At 37.8% G+C, this 16,567-nt stretch overlaps 1 protein-coding gene and 1 long non-coding RNA gene across 2 annotated transcripts in view; both read right to left on the bottom strand.

The window, feature by feature from the left end:
• Window positions 1-1,570: 1,570 nt before the first annotated feature.
• On the bottom strand, window positions 1,571-2,690 carry LOC125380931. Its single transcript, XR_007221536.1, has 2 exons — window positions 2,151-2,690; window positions 1,571-2,093 (listed from the first exon to the last, which is right to left on the bottom strand). It is a non-coding gene; the product is annotated as an uncharacterized LOC125380931 (long non-coding RNA).
• A 2,054-nt stretch (window positions 2,691-4,744) lies between these two features.
• Window positions 4,745-16,567, bottom strand: part of LOC124121033 — a 121,013-nt gene continuing 109,190 nt past the window's right edge. Inside the window, exon 6 of the mRNA XM_048397117.1 lies at window positions 4,745-7,138. Coding sequence (XP_048253074.1) covers window positions 6,971-7,138 — 168 coding nt within the window. The 3' untranslated portion in view covers window positions 4,745-6,970. The remainder of the gene's footprint in view (window positions 7,139-16,567) is intronic.

The raw sequence follows: 16,567 nt of genomic DNA, 5'->3' as shown, positions 1-16,567 counted from the left end.
GCTGACTTGGTTGATGCATATCATCGATCCCAATTGCCCGGATCGATGCTCATGATATTGATCACTGGACCCGTGAAGATCCGGGATAAAATAGGTCTTCAGCAACCCATGCGTGTCGTAACAGGCGACTATGCTTGATGCATGTCATCGATCCCAATTGCGCGGATCGATGCTCATGATATTAATGACTGGATTGTCTGGTCCAGACTCGAATATTTACAGACCGCCGTCATATAGCTGGAATATTGATGAGTGCGGCGTTAAACAACAAACAAACAAAAACAAAACCATTTGTGAGTAAGTATCAACAAATGTCAGACCAACAAGTGTATTTCAAGGCTAAGCTACAGTGTAGCTCTCGGTGCCGCTCAAATCTGACATGCCTCATAAAATACCAAACAAGAGAGTCATTATTTGTCGTTCTGATAACTTTGGTCTCACTGCAAGAATTACATTGTTGCGTTTGAATTAGTTGGTACTGATTTATGCTTATTATATTTGTTAACATGTGTCAAATAAATCTTTTTCCTGCTAATAAAGTCATTGACATTGTTACACTGGTACTAGTGTATGATCCATGAAAGATTTTCGGGTCATGTATATGCCCTGCGTGAATCAGAAAAAAATAAATATATTCCCTGACAATTTCAGGGATTGAACATATTACCTGATTTGACATATTCCTTGTAACATGCATACGAAGAATACGAAATATGTATCTGAAAATCACGCGTACAGGAATCCGCTGCTGCCAGTGATTTTAGAAGTCTGTCACCGGTAATGATGTCATACGTAAACATTGTTGTATATATTTCATAATTTCGTTAAGTTAAAGGTCATATTATCCTGCTGCTTTAAGTTTCAATTATGATGTTGATTTTGCGTATGTTTTACATATGATTTTAGACACTATAACGTTCAATATCATATCATACATAGATCTGAGCCACAAAACGTATGAACCTTGATAATCTATCAAATGTTATATTTGGGATAAGATCTTCTTTGTAAAGTACAGCTTCTAGTTTTTGGGAGGTTGAATACCATCCAAGATTCGAACCCACACTGCCAGAGTAAGGCACCTGATCGCCAGCACATAAAGTCAGCGATCTAACCCACTCAGCCACCGAAGCTTCCACAAAAAAGAAAGTCCGACAACTCGTAGTCTCGATAACCTGCTTTGACAAGTGTAAATTGGCACGGCTCTCGAAGCCTCACTCAGGGAGAGTGAGTTCGAATCCCTGATTGAAATCAACCCCCCAAATTACTAGAATCTGTACTTCACAAAGAAAGTATTCATACCTTGACAGTCTCCTGTTTGTTTTACATGTGAAATGACACATTAAGTGTCATATACCTATGTTACATTTAGAAGATGAAATGTAAATGTCAATGTTACTGTTTGTTGTTTATCACATCACTCAGCAATATTCCTACTTTGCTGTATTAGCTGCATCAGTCTGAACAAGCTGATGATATCCAAGTATTTACGCCAATGAGCACAAGTCTAACCACCCCCTCCCCACTGCATGCAAACTCTTCGAAAAAAAAGAAAACAATTACTCTGAACTAAAAAGGTACAATGTTTTTATTTCATTTTAATATATAGTCTTAGATCTATAGCTAGTATTAGCGATTCATAGGGTTGGTTTTCTCGAACCGGAGAACAATGATAGTAATGCATCTTCTGGCTTATGAGTTAATGGACACATGGATGATGGACAATGCACCATACTTGGAACTTCGTCTTAAACATGCATCGTTGTACAAGCATGATATTGTTGATGCATCATATTGTACAAGCATAGTGTTGTACATGCATAATGTTGTACAAGTAGTATATATTGTACTTGCAACATTAACAATACTGACAATGGGTTGAATATGGTATGTTCTGGTCATGTTCTGTGAAATCATTGTGGGGTCATTCTTATGCACTGCTTTATTTCTATTCCTCAAAACTGGCAAAACGTCCCATTTCAAATAGCGTGTCTTATACATCATGATATATAGCAAGTTAAGATTTTGTTGAAGTTCCACTTATATGTTTTAAATGTAAAGAGTGAAATTATACCATGAAATAGAAGCAGAACCTACACATATCCCATGGATAAAACATGGTCATGTTACACCATACGAGGTCCATGTACACATTTGCACAATATTTGTAGTACACATCTACATATTTCCAGTACTAATCTGCATGATAAATGCATAACATATCTGCTTGATATTTCTTGCACAAACATGCATAACATTTGTAATACACAAACAGGATGGAAAGGGCAACCGTGGATCCAACAAGAACTTTGTAGAAAATGTGTTTTCTTGGGACAGGCCGCATCTGAAATAGCAAGGAAAATAGAGTATATCCAACAAGCTTTGGAGAATTATCAGTCCCTTGTGAATGAATTGTGTGAGTCGCTTTCCATTTATAAGGGACTTAACACATTCATTCACGAGGGACAGATAATCCGCAACGTCCGAGTGTCATGTGTAGAAATAAAGAAAATATGAAATGTCAGACCTCCAGAAGAACTTCCCTCTTGTCCAGATGACATAAAGTTATGAATGCGTGACGTCACTCATAACACCATATCATATTTTTTCCAACATTATCGCTTCAACTGACCAATCATCAATTGCTTGATAGGCTTTACTTAGAAGTTGACGGATGACAAAGTAGACATAATTTAATTACTGTAATTACTTCTTTAATTACTGTAAAGGCGACTTTTTGGTATAGATCCTTATCCCGTTATCAAGCAAGACTGAATGATGAACATGGTACAGAACATATATAGTAGGTGGCGGATTAACAGTAGAGGAATAACAGAAACAACAATTGCATACATGAGGGGGGGGGGGGGGGGGGGGGGTGGTGTAACATGAGTAGGTTAAGTAATGACAACTGAAGGATAATAGTGTAACATGAAGGACAGAGAACACATGATGTGGAAGCCGATAAGACAAACAGGATAAGTGTGTATAGGTGTGGTGATTATTGCTCAATGAGTTTTCTTTTCGTGGGGCTATGAAGGTTGTTGGAGAGGTTTTCGACGTTTTCCCACTATATGTTGTGATTGGGGCAATTCCTGATATGGTCCGAGATGGCTGATTTACTGTCTGATTGGATGGTTGAAGTTTTGTGCCCTTTGATTCTGGTGTTGATGGGACGGAATGTTTCACCTATGTAGGATTGTCCACAGTTACAGTAAATTTTATACCCGACACCGTTCGCATTTGTTGGCTGTTTCTGCCGTTGGATCTTAGTTGGGTATTGAGGGAGGTTTAGTTGGTGAAGTAGGTGTCATTATTGCTGTTTGAGGAGGCGGCTGATGATGTGGGAGGCTTTTCCTGTGTGGGATGGAGTACAGAGGAAATAACTTTGTCAATCAGATTGGATGGATAATTGTTGAGGTGAGTGATGACTTGACAGATGTGTTTGTTTGACCCAAATGTAATTTCAGATATTCTATATTGCACGGTGGACCTAAGTATCCCATGGCCTAATATATCAACAATTAAAATAAAGATATTTTCAAAATTATAAATGATATCTTTAATTTCATTTTTTTGATATCATTAACGGTCAGAATTAATAATATCTTGAATTGAATTAAAGATATCTCCAATTGAGTTAAAGATAACTAAGACGATTTTATTATATCTGTAATACATTTGTGTATATGTATATCTTGTTTCAAGATATACTGAATTGAATTTCAGATGTCTTGAATTCATTTCTAATATGATTATTTACAATAGGGAGGAATTTCGTTAATGATATCTAGATACATTTGGAGATATTACGAAATATTGTGTTGATATCACAGTAACATTTTAAGATATAAGTAATTGTATTTTGGATATAAGAAATGAATTCAAGATTTCTCAAATTAGTTTTTGATATATTAAAATCATTATTGATACCCGAGCCGACCAGTCCTTGTTTTAGCCCCTTAATGCCGAGCGCCAGACAGGTTAACACCAAGTACCATCTTTTAACGTCTTTTAGTTTGATAAAACCCCGGACCTACCACACTGGAATTAACACAGATGTAAGCATACGTCACCGATGTCATGTCACACGATTGAATATGGACCGTGATATCATCCTTCTGTTTACATACATCTAGCCCAACAGCTCGCCTATTTATAATAACATGGACTCAGATGGTACATCTCAACTTGAAGATTACTTTCATACACTGATGTCAGATTATAATCATGAACATATTCTCTAAGGGGGTGATTTGAACTCAAGGATGAAAATTGTTCTTGACTATATTCCTGATGCTACGATTGAATACATATGTGATACAGATGACTATCCTAAAGATGTGTTTGATGTGTCCAGAATGTCTTAGGAATAATTTGAAACACAATAACTACGGCATTAAGTTAGCCGAACTTTGCCGTACCTTTGGTATTCATACTCACATGATCAGTCCAGTAACTTGACATGTGTTACACATAATGGCACCACTGGACAAAGTATTTGTGGTTTAAAGTTTGTCACGCAGTTTGAGTGCCTATTTAGCGAGTCATTGTGTGTTTTATATAATCTTTTGAACACTAATATCGATGAAGCTATACATATGTTTGTAACTCTTTTTCGTGATGCGGCAGCTCACACTAAGAGTATTTATCCTACCAGACATAAACATATTATTGAACAGGATCAACAGCCCCCATGGTGGGACCAAGAACTAGGGGAGCTAAAAAATAAGAAATACAGAACTTGAAGAGGGCATCGAGATTTTATTCAGGATATAAGTGATTTTAGACAGACAAGGAATTTGTTTAAGAAAACCTTTATGGAACACCATGTCGATGCGCAGAAAAATACATTAGTTTCAGCCAGTAAGGACTCTAGACAATTCTGAAGAATACTTAAACAGTGTAATATATCTGGCGGCATTCACAGTCAGTATCTTGTCAGCAATGGGTGGATCACTTTATGTTACTCCTGTCTGTTGTACCAGTCAATGTACTTCCCCCTGATATTAATGATGATTTGCTTTCCACTGGAGAACTTAATCAACCAATCACTGATCGAGAAGTGTTATCTAATAAACTAAATGCTGCAAATATCAAATCACCAGGACCAGATGGTGTGGTAGCTGAATTTTTAAAAGCTTCTAGGCACCTGACTGTACCTGATCTTACTCACGTTTTTAATCACATTTTGATAGTGGTAGATTCCCCACTTGTTGTGGTAAGGGTATTATTTTATGTCCTCTCTTCAAGAGTGGATGTAAAAATGAACCCAACTAAGAGGTATTTCTATCAAAGACTCAACATGTGAAGTATGTTCGTCTATTTTGAACAGCCGTCAAAAGAATTGGTGTGGGAATCATAATACTATTAATGAACAACAAGCTGGTTTTAGGGCTCATTACTCCACTTTTGATAATACTAGTATATGTTCATTACTGGTTATAGTAAAACATACATTGGTAAGAAAAGAGGCAGATTTTACTGCCTCTTCATTGAATTTTCCAAGGAGTGGTTTATCTGTAACATTGGTACCCGTCAAGGATGTGTTTTCAGTAAACAAATATTTACTATATTTATAAACAAGTTATGGAATAAGAGGGGGGTCAAGATATCACTGCTCCCTGGTCTATTAATGATTTGTGCTCCCTCGTGTTTGCTGATGATGTCTTAGCCATGTCTGACACCAGTTCACAAATGCAGAGAAAGATAACTACTAGAAAGTTTGGGCATGAAAGTAAATCTTAATAAAGCTAAGATTTAGTAATGGTTTTATGATGGTACACCAATATAAACTGTATCATTATATAAATACCCGATCTTTCTTGTATCCTAAGCAAATATGGCAATATTATCAGTAAATTATTACCAAAGGTTACTTTGTAACTTTAATTGTCCAGATCTATTTAAGACATTTGATTGTATGATAACACCTATTATATGTTATGGTTTTGAAATATGGGGCAAAACATATTGCAATACTATTGAATCTGTACATATTAAATTTTATAAATCTAGTTTAAAGGTTTGTAAATCAACTTGTAATAACATGATTCATGGGGAATGTGGAAGAGTGTCTTTGCAGTTTGTATATATGACAAAGGCAATTAAGCCTTGGAGCAGAATATTACTGTAGGCTGTAATACATGGGCAACACACATAAGAAATATTCTGTTTAAATTCGGATTTGACTTTGCCTGGATTAGTCAGGAAATAGGAAACCAAGCCACCTTCATTTCACTTTTTAAGCAAAGATAACATGATAATGTCTTTCAGTCATGGCAAGCATCCTTACATGCAAATCATGTGTTTTTACTATAGCCAGTTTAAATCACTTTTAAATTTTGAAAAGTATTTAAGCACAGCTGATCTTCCACAACATTTAAGAACATCCTATTCTAGATTTAGATGTTGCAGTTTCAAGCTTGCTGTTGAGACTGGCAGATATGAACATATATTTTATAATGAAAGATCCTGCATGTCATGGAGCTAAAAGGTTATGTTGCTGTTGAAGACGAATTGCACATTTTTGATGTATGTCACTCCTACTCTGAATTGCAAAACGAGTTTATTATTTTTTAGTAAATATTAAGTAACTATCCTGCAACAGACAATTGTTTTTTCTATCATGCAGAGTGAGAACATTGGTGTTATCAGTCTATTTTGTAAATAAAACATAAACACACAATTGTACATATTATATTACATGTGCATGCTGGAGGCCTTATGCTGAATAAAACTATCTGTCTGTGTCTCTGTAATGGCGGTTGTGATGTGGATGTATTTATTATTAATAAAAATTCAATGATGGACAGATGGAGGTTGGTGGTTTATAAGAAGAAGAACTGATAAAAAGACCTTGAAAGTTGCTGGCTGATTAGCAAAATGAAACAATGGTCAATATAATTACTCAAGGAAAAAGAGTGGTATTTTTTGTGGTGTAACGCCATCAATGGTTTGTAGTTCCAGTCTATTCTGTGTTCATCAAATCTTCTATCAAGCAGGGACAGTAGCTACGGCAGCACCCGCAGCACTCGCAGCAGAAGCAGCTGGGAATTGGTATGTTGATATTCCCTACAATGCATATCCATCTTGAACCGTCTGGTTTGAAGATACAGCAATGTTTTGGTGTGCAGATCTGAAATGAAATAGGTACTGCTGCAGACTGGGTTATTTTTTTTACATTTAATTAGCTTAGTTTGAATGTTGTCAATGTTGAAAATTGTGACATCTGTAACACGTTAATTCATAGATCAACAATCAGTTTACTCGACCTTCTGTCACATCAAAATTACTCAAACCTTCCTTTGAAGTTGGTTATGAATCATGCATGGAACTTGTCGTAAGAGGCGACAAACACGATCGGGTAGTGAGGCTCACATACTTTGTTGATGCATGTCATCTTATCATAATCATAGCTTAATGCTCATGGTGTCAAGTACTAGATTGTCTCGATAACAGAACGCTGTCATTAAGCTGGAATATTGCTGGAGTGCAGCATTAACAAACGAACAACACACTTGTACTGATCCAAAACTGAATACCGCAAATCCTTGATGAAATTCTTACCTTAACAATCGATTCCATTATGTGAAGTCCATTCTTGGTGCCTCCCAACACAATATTATTTCCCGATGCAAATTGCTTGAGGAGAGAAAAAATTACTACCAAAGTAATGACAGTAATCATTATTCGTTTATGTTTTCAGAGCTACTTTTGTATTTAACCAAGGATTTCAGTAATGGTTTTGTTCAGCACTATTAATGCAGTACTGCCTTTCTTCGCACCAGAGTGAATGTTGGTTAAAAATGAAATATTCCAGTGATATTGCACCTTAATCCATCAATCCATCATAGCATGAAGAACAATCCAGTGATCCTGATTCCAGCCGACATTACCAAACATTTCCAGTGTGTAAACTCTCTCTCTCTCTCTCTCTCTCTCTCTCTCTCTTATTACTTGACAACAACCATCGGTGGTACATGAGTTGTACAACAACAAAAACTACAGTAATAGATGCCATGGGTCTATACATTTACATTTTGAAAAAGTCAGTGCAGAGATCAAAGACTGAGACTAGTTAAAACAACAACACGTGAGCTCTACTGGAAGATAATACATTGTAATAACACATCCTGCTCACATTCGCTATTCAGTCTGTATAACAACATCTTAAACCATCAATTTTATCAAAACATGGCCACAAACTGCAGTACCTTGGACCAGTGCAGTGATGACATAACACTACACCACTGCTACAGGCATATCAAGTAACCAGACTTTACTCCTGTTTGTTAACAAGCATAAATCAGTACAGACTGGTCTAATGCAACCCTTTCGATCCACTTTTAATGTTCTTTACCATGAAGTGAGAGGCATGGCAATATATCATTACTCATCAAAGTGGCCGCACCGCTAGCTCTCCATAGGGCTTTGATGACAACATGTAGAGATGTACAACCAATGTAAACAAAGGACAAGTATGTGAATGGAAAAAGTTTTTCACATTTTAGGATATTTAATGACATATGTCAATCTAAAGATGTAGAATAATGAAACAGATGAATAATGAAACTCGTGAATGGATTATGTTAGATGCGACGAATTGTCACATCGATATCTGGCTGACCTGTGGCAGAGTTTCTAAGCTGACCGCATGGAACTCTAGGCAGGAGCGTGAATTTGCAGCTCTTATAAATCTAGATGATGTAAACACTAAAGTTGGTTGGTTTGGTGTTTTATATGACGGCGGTCGAAATAATCGAGTATGGACAAGACAATCCAGTGAATGACATCATGAACATCTATCCACCCATTCGGGATCGATTACATGCATCAACCAAGTCAGCTATCCTGACCACCCGATCCCATTAGTCGCCTCTTAGGACAAGCATAACCGTCTTTTACGGCAAGCATGGGTTGCTGAAGACCTATTCTACCCTGGATCTTCAAGGGTAGTAAAGTTGTAAGAACGAAATCATTCCCCAAACAAAAATTTCCTCCCGTAAGCGGAATCCCCTGACAAAGGTGTTGCAACAGTATGTAAATCACTGTAGAACAGTATCAAGTGTCTGTTGGGAATTTTCTTCGTATTCTTTCTGACTCAGAAAGCAGACAAGGTGTAACGGGGTCGTATTCCTCGATTATACGCAACGAGGTGCAAACATACCCTGCTGGTTGTTTTGACCCAATCCTCATACTTCCCCTTATAGGCGTTATGGAATCTATTCCTAGTCCTGACTCTAATGGAGGAATCCAAACTGTAGCAGTTGGTAGAAGCGCAGATAAACAGCTGAAATTATCATCCCATGCTAGTGATAAAATATTGCAAGCAATCCTAGATGAAGTGCGAGGTATATCAGTAAATATGGACTCGATACAGTGATAGAACGAGACTTTGAACAACAAACTCGTATACAAACTTGGATCCAAATGACAGAAACAACAAATCGATGTCATGCTTTGGAAGAGGACAATTCAGAACTTACTAAGGACATCTTAATATTATAACAATTTTTGATTGCTGTTATCAAACTGAATATGCTTGTATTAATTCATTTGTCTATGAAGCACATAAAGCATTATTCTCTCTGAAGCAGTTGCGAAAAACATTTCACCATATGTGCTATTTAAGATATTTGACTAACAAATAAAACCTGTATTGCTATTTTATATACTTCCGTATGAAAGACTGACTTTTCTGAAGTTGAGAAAAATGATTTGTTGATTGCAGTGAACATAACGATGGGTATTTCGCTGCAGTGAACATAAATAACACTTTGACGGAACTCTTGTCATACAAGAGTTACCTCCGCGCAAATTGTCTCCCTTTATCGAGTGTCTGACCCGTACACAAACTGTTGACTTCCTCTACATTCCTAGTTCCACAATAAGAAGGCAAAATAATGACAGATGGTCATTTATGGAGTTAAAATCGCGTACTGACGTTTGATATTCTCTTGAAAATGTTTCGTTATGAACTGTAAATTTCTCATTTAGCTCGTCAATCGTTTTGCAAAGAACCATTTTTCTTACTTCATCCGCATGTATTCCTTCGCTTCCAAAAGTGGTCTCGTAACTTTTAAGAATATTGTTTTTTGAAGTTGACTATGTATATTATCATATCCAAATGTATAATAATTACGTTTACATTTGTAATGAAAAAAAGTCATTTTCCAGTAGACAACCAGACAAAAAGTATATAAAAGTAGGATATTCCATGTGTCTCGGATGCCACTGAAAATATCACCTTTCCCCCATCGTTCGATATGCCTGATATTTCACTCGAAACATTAAATATCGAACAATAGATATCATTGTTACTGATTCTGAATACTACCTCCATTGTATCTTTGCCACAAGTCCTGTATTTTGGCTTCAGTCACACTAACTAAAAATTCCAATTTTCTACAGACGTCCTCTTCACTGTCATTCACACACAATTTAGTTGTTCCCGAATAGCTCTCCCTTCTTTCCAACATTTCCACCAACCGGTGGGATCTGCCTCCACTAACTCCCTGTGTAATAGACAGTAATCCTTTTCCGGAAACCATTTAATCACTGACCTGACCCTTCTCTCTTAGCCAGGGGCTCGTAAGGTTCTATTAAAAGTGCCGATATCATAACAGTTAGATTCCACTAAGGGAAGATACGAGGCGTACGAACATCTTCTAGTAGGAAGGATCTCATTTGTCTGTTTAGAATGGAATGGTTTTGAATTGAGAGTCCATCATATTGAAGTACAGAGTAAAGTGCCGATCTGCAGCTTTCTGTCGTCCCATGTCGGAACTTACTGTCCTGACGTAGATGTAGTTAAAGTCCGCTACCATAGGGAAGGGGATTGTACGAGTATTTAATCCCTTGTCATGTTCTCCACTGGAAAAACTTTTCCCATCTATTGTTATAGAAAAGGGGAGATCTTGCCACAGCTTCAGTTGCAAGTTGAGAGTACCCGGATGTCTGAATCTTTGTGCTATAACTTCTGTTATATGTTTGAAAATGTTTGACCTGGTCTGTCGTAATAGATCTCGATGGAGAGGTGACTGGAGAGGTTCTTCCATCAATAGATTTAATAATCTGTGGAACCACGCTCTGCTGAGCCAGATTGGTGCTATCAAAAGTATCATGTTAACAGTCTCCTCCACCTTGTGGATGACCTTGACAGAATTGGCAGAATATTTCCACAGCACCCCATTGCTGGTCGTAAGAGGCGACCAAAGTGGGCAGCCTGTTTGCCGTGGGTTGCGTCCCTGTGTCGGCGGAGGACAGGAGTCTGGTAGTTGAGGGCACTGGTTCCTGGAACTGTGTTCCTTTGCCCAACAAACTAATTCGACCCTTACTTCGCCTAGACGGGTGGTAAGATGGGCCTGGTCTTATCAATCGGCTGGTCATGCCAGGCCCAGTGCGTAACCATTCATTTTTTACATTTGCATGTCTTTTGCTTTTCACAAATGTATTGCTTGGTTTGTTTAACACAACTGTTGTATAATATATTGCCTAGAGTCCTATGCCAGCAGGCGGTGGCTCATGGGCCAATCTGGTAATGTTGACCGCTGAATTCTGTATGTCTCTAAATTATTGTTATTGGCAGAACCAGCTTGGCAATAAATTTAGTAGACGAATATAGCTTTTCATGTCATATTTGCTGGAGTATAACACCCCTGTAGCCCTGGTGTTTGTAGTATGTTTCCACTACATCACTGTCCTTGTTGACACTACATGGTGGGTGGGGAGCAGGGGTGCAGAACCACTTTCTCTCATTATGTCTACAAAATACCCTGGTTCAAAAAGAAAACACTTAGATGCCAGCTCTTCTGATGAAGAACCTGACCTACAATTAGATTCCTGGGCTCGATTCATTGTAATCGAAGCTTCAGATCACCAACCCTTAAAATTGAATCCGTTTGCCATTTCCAAGGCCATCAATGGTTGTTGTGGCAAAGTTGAAATGTCTCCCGCCTGCGTAATGGCTCCATACTTGTAGAGTGTGCAAGAAGACAGCAATCTCTGAACCTGATATCAATCAGCCAATTTGCAAATGTAGAGGTTGCTGTCTCGGCACACAGAACGCTGAACTCGTGTCGGGGCATTGTAAGAGACCGAGCCCGATGTCTGTCTGACATGACCGAAGATGAGATTGTGACTGAGGCGTAACAGCTGAGAAGTGATTCACTCGAAAACAAGATAAACAAATTATCAAGACTAACACCTATCTCTTTACTTTTTCCCTATCTAAAATACCAACATCTATCAAAGCTGGATATTTTAACATCGGAGTGGAGGTTTATGTACCTAACCCACTCCGATGTTACAAATGTCAACAATTTGGTCATGGTGCAAATACCTGCACTCTCAGTACAGTCTGTGCCCGCTGCAGTGGGTCACATGAAAGCACTGAATGCACAGCTGCCATAAAATGTGCAAATTGCCTCAGCTAAACTCTGTCCAGCATTTCTTCTTCAATCACAAATCTTAAAAATCAAGCACACAAACAATATCTCTTTTTATGAAGCTAAAAAATTAGTTCAGTCACAGTCTCCAAATACCTCAGCTAAATCTTACTCAGCCGCAGTAAGTACTATATCTGCTATCAAAGTTGCCACAGTGTCCATAGGATGCCAAACTACCGCCTCCTGGATTGGTGATCAGAGGATGCTACCAGATATTACAGCTCAACTATCTCAGAATGGTACTGCAACATCAGCTTCACAGACGGAGCTAGTAGAATCCAAAACAACAGTGCCAGAATCATCTCCAATTCATGGAGACCAACATTTAACAAAAACGGAAAAAAAGAAACTGAAAAAATCAGCCAGGGCCCTCCAACACTTGGAGGTGCCTTTCTTCTCAGCCAACACCTGTTAAGGTTCAAAATCAATTTGAACCTTTGGCGATGGAGGTTACTCCATCTCAAACAGGCCATGGGAGTGGACCTCCCTCCCGAACAAGATCCCCAGTGGAACCGCCATGACCTGTTATAACCCTATAATACAATGGAATTGCAGAGGACTAAAAAACAATTTTAATGATTTACAGCTATTAACACAGGATTTCAAGCCAACAGCCTTTTGTCTACAAGAAACATATTTTAAAAATACAGATCAACTCAACATCAGACAATATGAATCTTATCATTTCTTTTCACCTCCAGGAGCTACAGAAACTGGAGGATCTTCAATCCTGGTGAGGCAAGGTATTATTCATAGCCCTGTTCCTCTGAATACACCTCTACAAGCTACCGCAGTTTGTATCACTATGCACATTGTTTTATTCTGTGCTCTCTTTACATTCCTCCATCTACCTCTCTTCAGCAAACCAATCTTCAAGCTCTCTATGACTAGCTTCCTAAGCCCTGTATTATCATGGGCGATATGAATGGTCATAATCCACTTTGGGGTAGTGATCATACAAGCAGTAAAAGCAAGCTCTTAGAAGATTTTATTTCCAACAATAATGTATGCCTTCAACGATAATTCCAACACATATTTACATCCTGGTACAGGCACATACACTTCTTTTGATTTGTCTGTTACCGATTCAAACCTGCTGAATGAATTTGAGTGGTTGGTCCACGATGACCTCTGTGGAAGTGACCACTTTCCAACCATATTAAACCCTATTACCCCATCTGATGTTCCTCCATCATCTCGATTGAACTTTACAAAAGGCAACTGGCCTCTATATGCAATTCTCTGTACAGAAAAACTAACACCTGATCATTTCACTGACGTTCCTGACCCAATACAATGTTTTTTTCTGATGAACTTATCAATATAGCTGAAAAATGTGTTCCTAGGTCCTCTGGAATTCCCCACATACGTGAACCATGGTTTACCGATGACTGCAAGCAAGCTAGGAAGGCGAGGAAAAAGGCTGAGCGTTATTTCCGTCGCCATCCTATGGTCCATAACTTGAACAAAATTAAAATATTAAATGCTAAGGCAAGGCAAACATTTAAACAAAGTAAACGCCAATCTTGGCGAAATTATGTGTCAAAAATAAATTCTCGGACGCCCATGTCCAAGGTATGGAACATGGTCCAAAAAATCAAAGGTAAGGGCACTAAATCTAGTATTCACCATCTTATAGATGGGGACCAACTACTAACTCATAAATCAGATATTGCTAATAAACTTGGTGAAACTTTGGCAAAACACTCTTCCTCATATACCTATGTACCTCAATTCCAACAGCAGGAAAAAAAACCTATTAATTTTAATTCAGATATTAGGGAAGATTATAATGAACTATTCTCTATTCATGAACTCCACACTGCCCTTGGACAATCTCACGATACTGCTACAGGTGCTGATAACATACATTAATTATCAACTCCTGAAGCACTTACACGAATCATCCTTAGAAACACTATTGAATATTGTTGATGTCATATGGACCTCAAGGAAGTTCCCTTCTTCGTGGCATGATGCTATTGTTGTCCCGATACCCAAGCCCGGTCGAGATCATACTGACCGTTCAAATTACCGACCAATATCATTGACAAGCTGCGTTTGCAAAACCATGGAACGCATGATAAACAATCGTCTCGTTTAATACCTTGATTCCAATAATCCTATTACTAATATAAAATGTGGTTTCCGGAAAAACAAATGTACCATCGACCATTTGGTTCACTAAGAATCATTTGTTAAAAATGCAATAATAAATAAACACCATGCATTGTCATATGGCACTACATGGAAACATGGTATTTTAAAATATTTACATGATTTTGGATTACAAAGCCGTTTGTCTCAATTTATATCCGAATTTTTAACTGACAGGCAATTTTAGGTCCGCGTGGGTTCTACCCTGTCTGATCATTATAATCAGGATCAGGGTGTCCCACAAGGAAGCATCTTGTCTGTCACATTGATAAATAGTTTGTCTAAAGTTTTAAATGATTCGATTGATGGATCGCTCTTCGTGGATGATTTTAATATTTCGTGGTCCTGGCAAAAACATGCATACTATTGAAAGGCAGCTTCAGCTATGTTTAAATAAAATCCAGAAATGGTGTCTCGAAAATGGTTTTAAATTTTCAAAATCTAAAACCAACTGTATACATTTTTGTAGGAAATAAAAAACCCATAAAGATCCAGAATTAATTTTAAATAACACTCCCATTAAAGTTGTAAAGGAAGCCAAATTCTTAGGTCTAATATTCGATCATCATTTGACCTTTCTGCCCCACATTAAATACTTAAAGAATAAGTGCTTGAAGGCCCTAGATTTATTAAAAGTTGTCTCAAATTCTAAGTGGGGAGGGTATAAAAAAAACCTCCTCCAACTATATCGAACACTGATCCGCTCGAAACTTGATTATGGCTCCATCATATATGGTGGGGCCTGTAAGAGCAATTTAAAATTACTTGACACCATTTATCATCAGGGCCTGAGACTTTGCTTTGGAGCCTTCAGAACCTCACCTGTTCATAGTTCATATGTGGAAGCTGACGAACCATCCCTTAAACACCGTCGCATTAAATTAGCTCTACAATATATCTCTAAATTACGTTCTAATGACTCCAATCCAGCTTATGACTGTGTTTTTAATCCCCTTTACAGTAATCTCTACAAAACAAAAACTTCTCTTATTCTGCCACTTGGAATAAGACTACAAGCAGATATTTCTGCTGCTAAAATAAATCTTGACTATATAGCCCCAACTCGGCTTTTGTCTTCTCCGCCATGGCAGTTTGTAAAACCAGAGGTGAATCTTACAATAACTAAACTCAAGAAATCTGAAACGAATCAGCTAATGTATCAACAAGAATATAATCAATTAAGAAGCTTTTACAATACCTACAAATCTATCTTTACAGATGGATCCAACGATGGTGACGCAGTTGCCAGCGCCACTGTCGTTGGATCCAGAACCATATCATCCAGATTACCAAAAGATAGTTCGATTTTTACAGCAGAATCAATCAAAGGCAATCTTAACAGCTCTCAAATATATAAATACTCAATCTAAGCATACAAGGTTCATTATATTTTCTGATTCCCTTTCCTGTCTTCAGGCCATTAAGAATATTTCCTGTCAACATCCACTTATACGTGACATCATAGAACTTCATAACGATCTTGCTACTGGCCAGTACGACATCGTCTTTTGTTGGTTACCCAGCCATGTTGGAATAACTGGTAACACAATAGCTGATGCTGCAGCCAAAGCAGCACTCAACAAATCTGTGACACCACTTCTGATCCCATATACTGTTTAAAAATTCGTGATAAGATCTTACATCCATGATCTAATGCAAAAGAAGTGTGACACTCAAGGAGGTATAAATAAATTACATGAAATTAAACCAAATATTGGCTACACCTACTTGGGTTGTCAGTCCAGATTTGAAGAGGTCATAATACGATGATGTCGTATTGGTCATAGCAGGTATTCTCATGAATATATTTTAAAAGGTGAGGATCCTCCATTCTGTATCCCTTGTGATGAAAGAATCACCGTCAAGCATGTCCTGCTTGACTGTGTTGATTTTGCCATCACAAGGGATAAATATTTCAAATCATCATCAATGACAGATCTTTTTAATAGAATAAATTCTCA

This window comes from Haliotis rufescens, unplaced genomic scaffold (genome assembly GCF_023055435.1).
Source record: "Haliotis rufescens isolate VD_foot unplaced genomic scaffold, xgHalRufe1.0.p SCAF_16, whole genome shotgun sequence".
In the NCBI taxonomy this organism is placed as follows: Eukaryota; Metazoa; Mollusca; class Gastropoda; order Lepetellida; family Haliotidae; genus Haliotis; species Haliotis rufescens.
The sequence above is the reverse complement of the archived record's forward strand: the minus strand, read 5'-3'. Positions and strand labels throughout refer to the sequence as shown.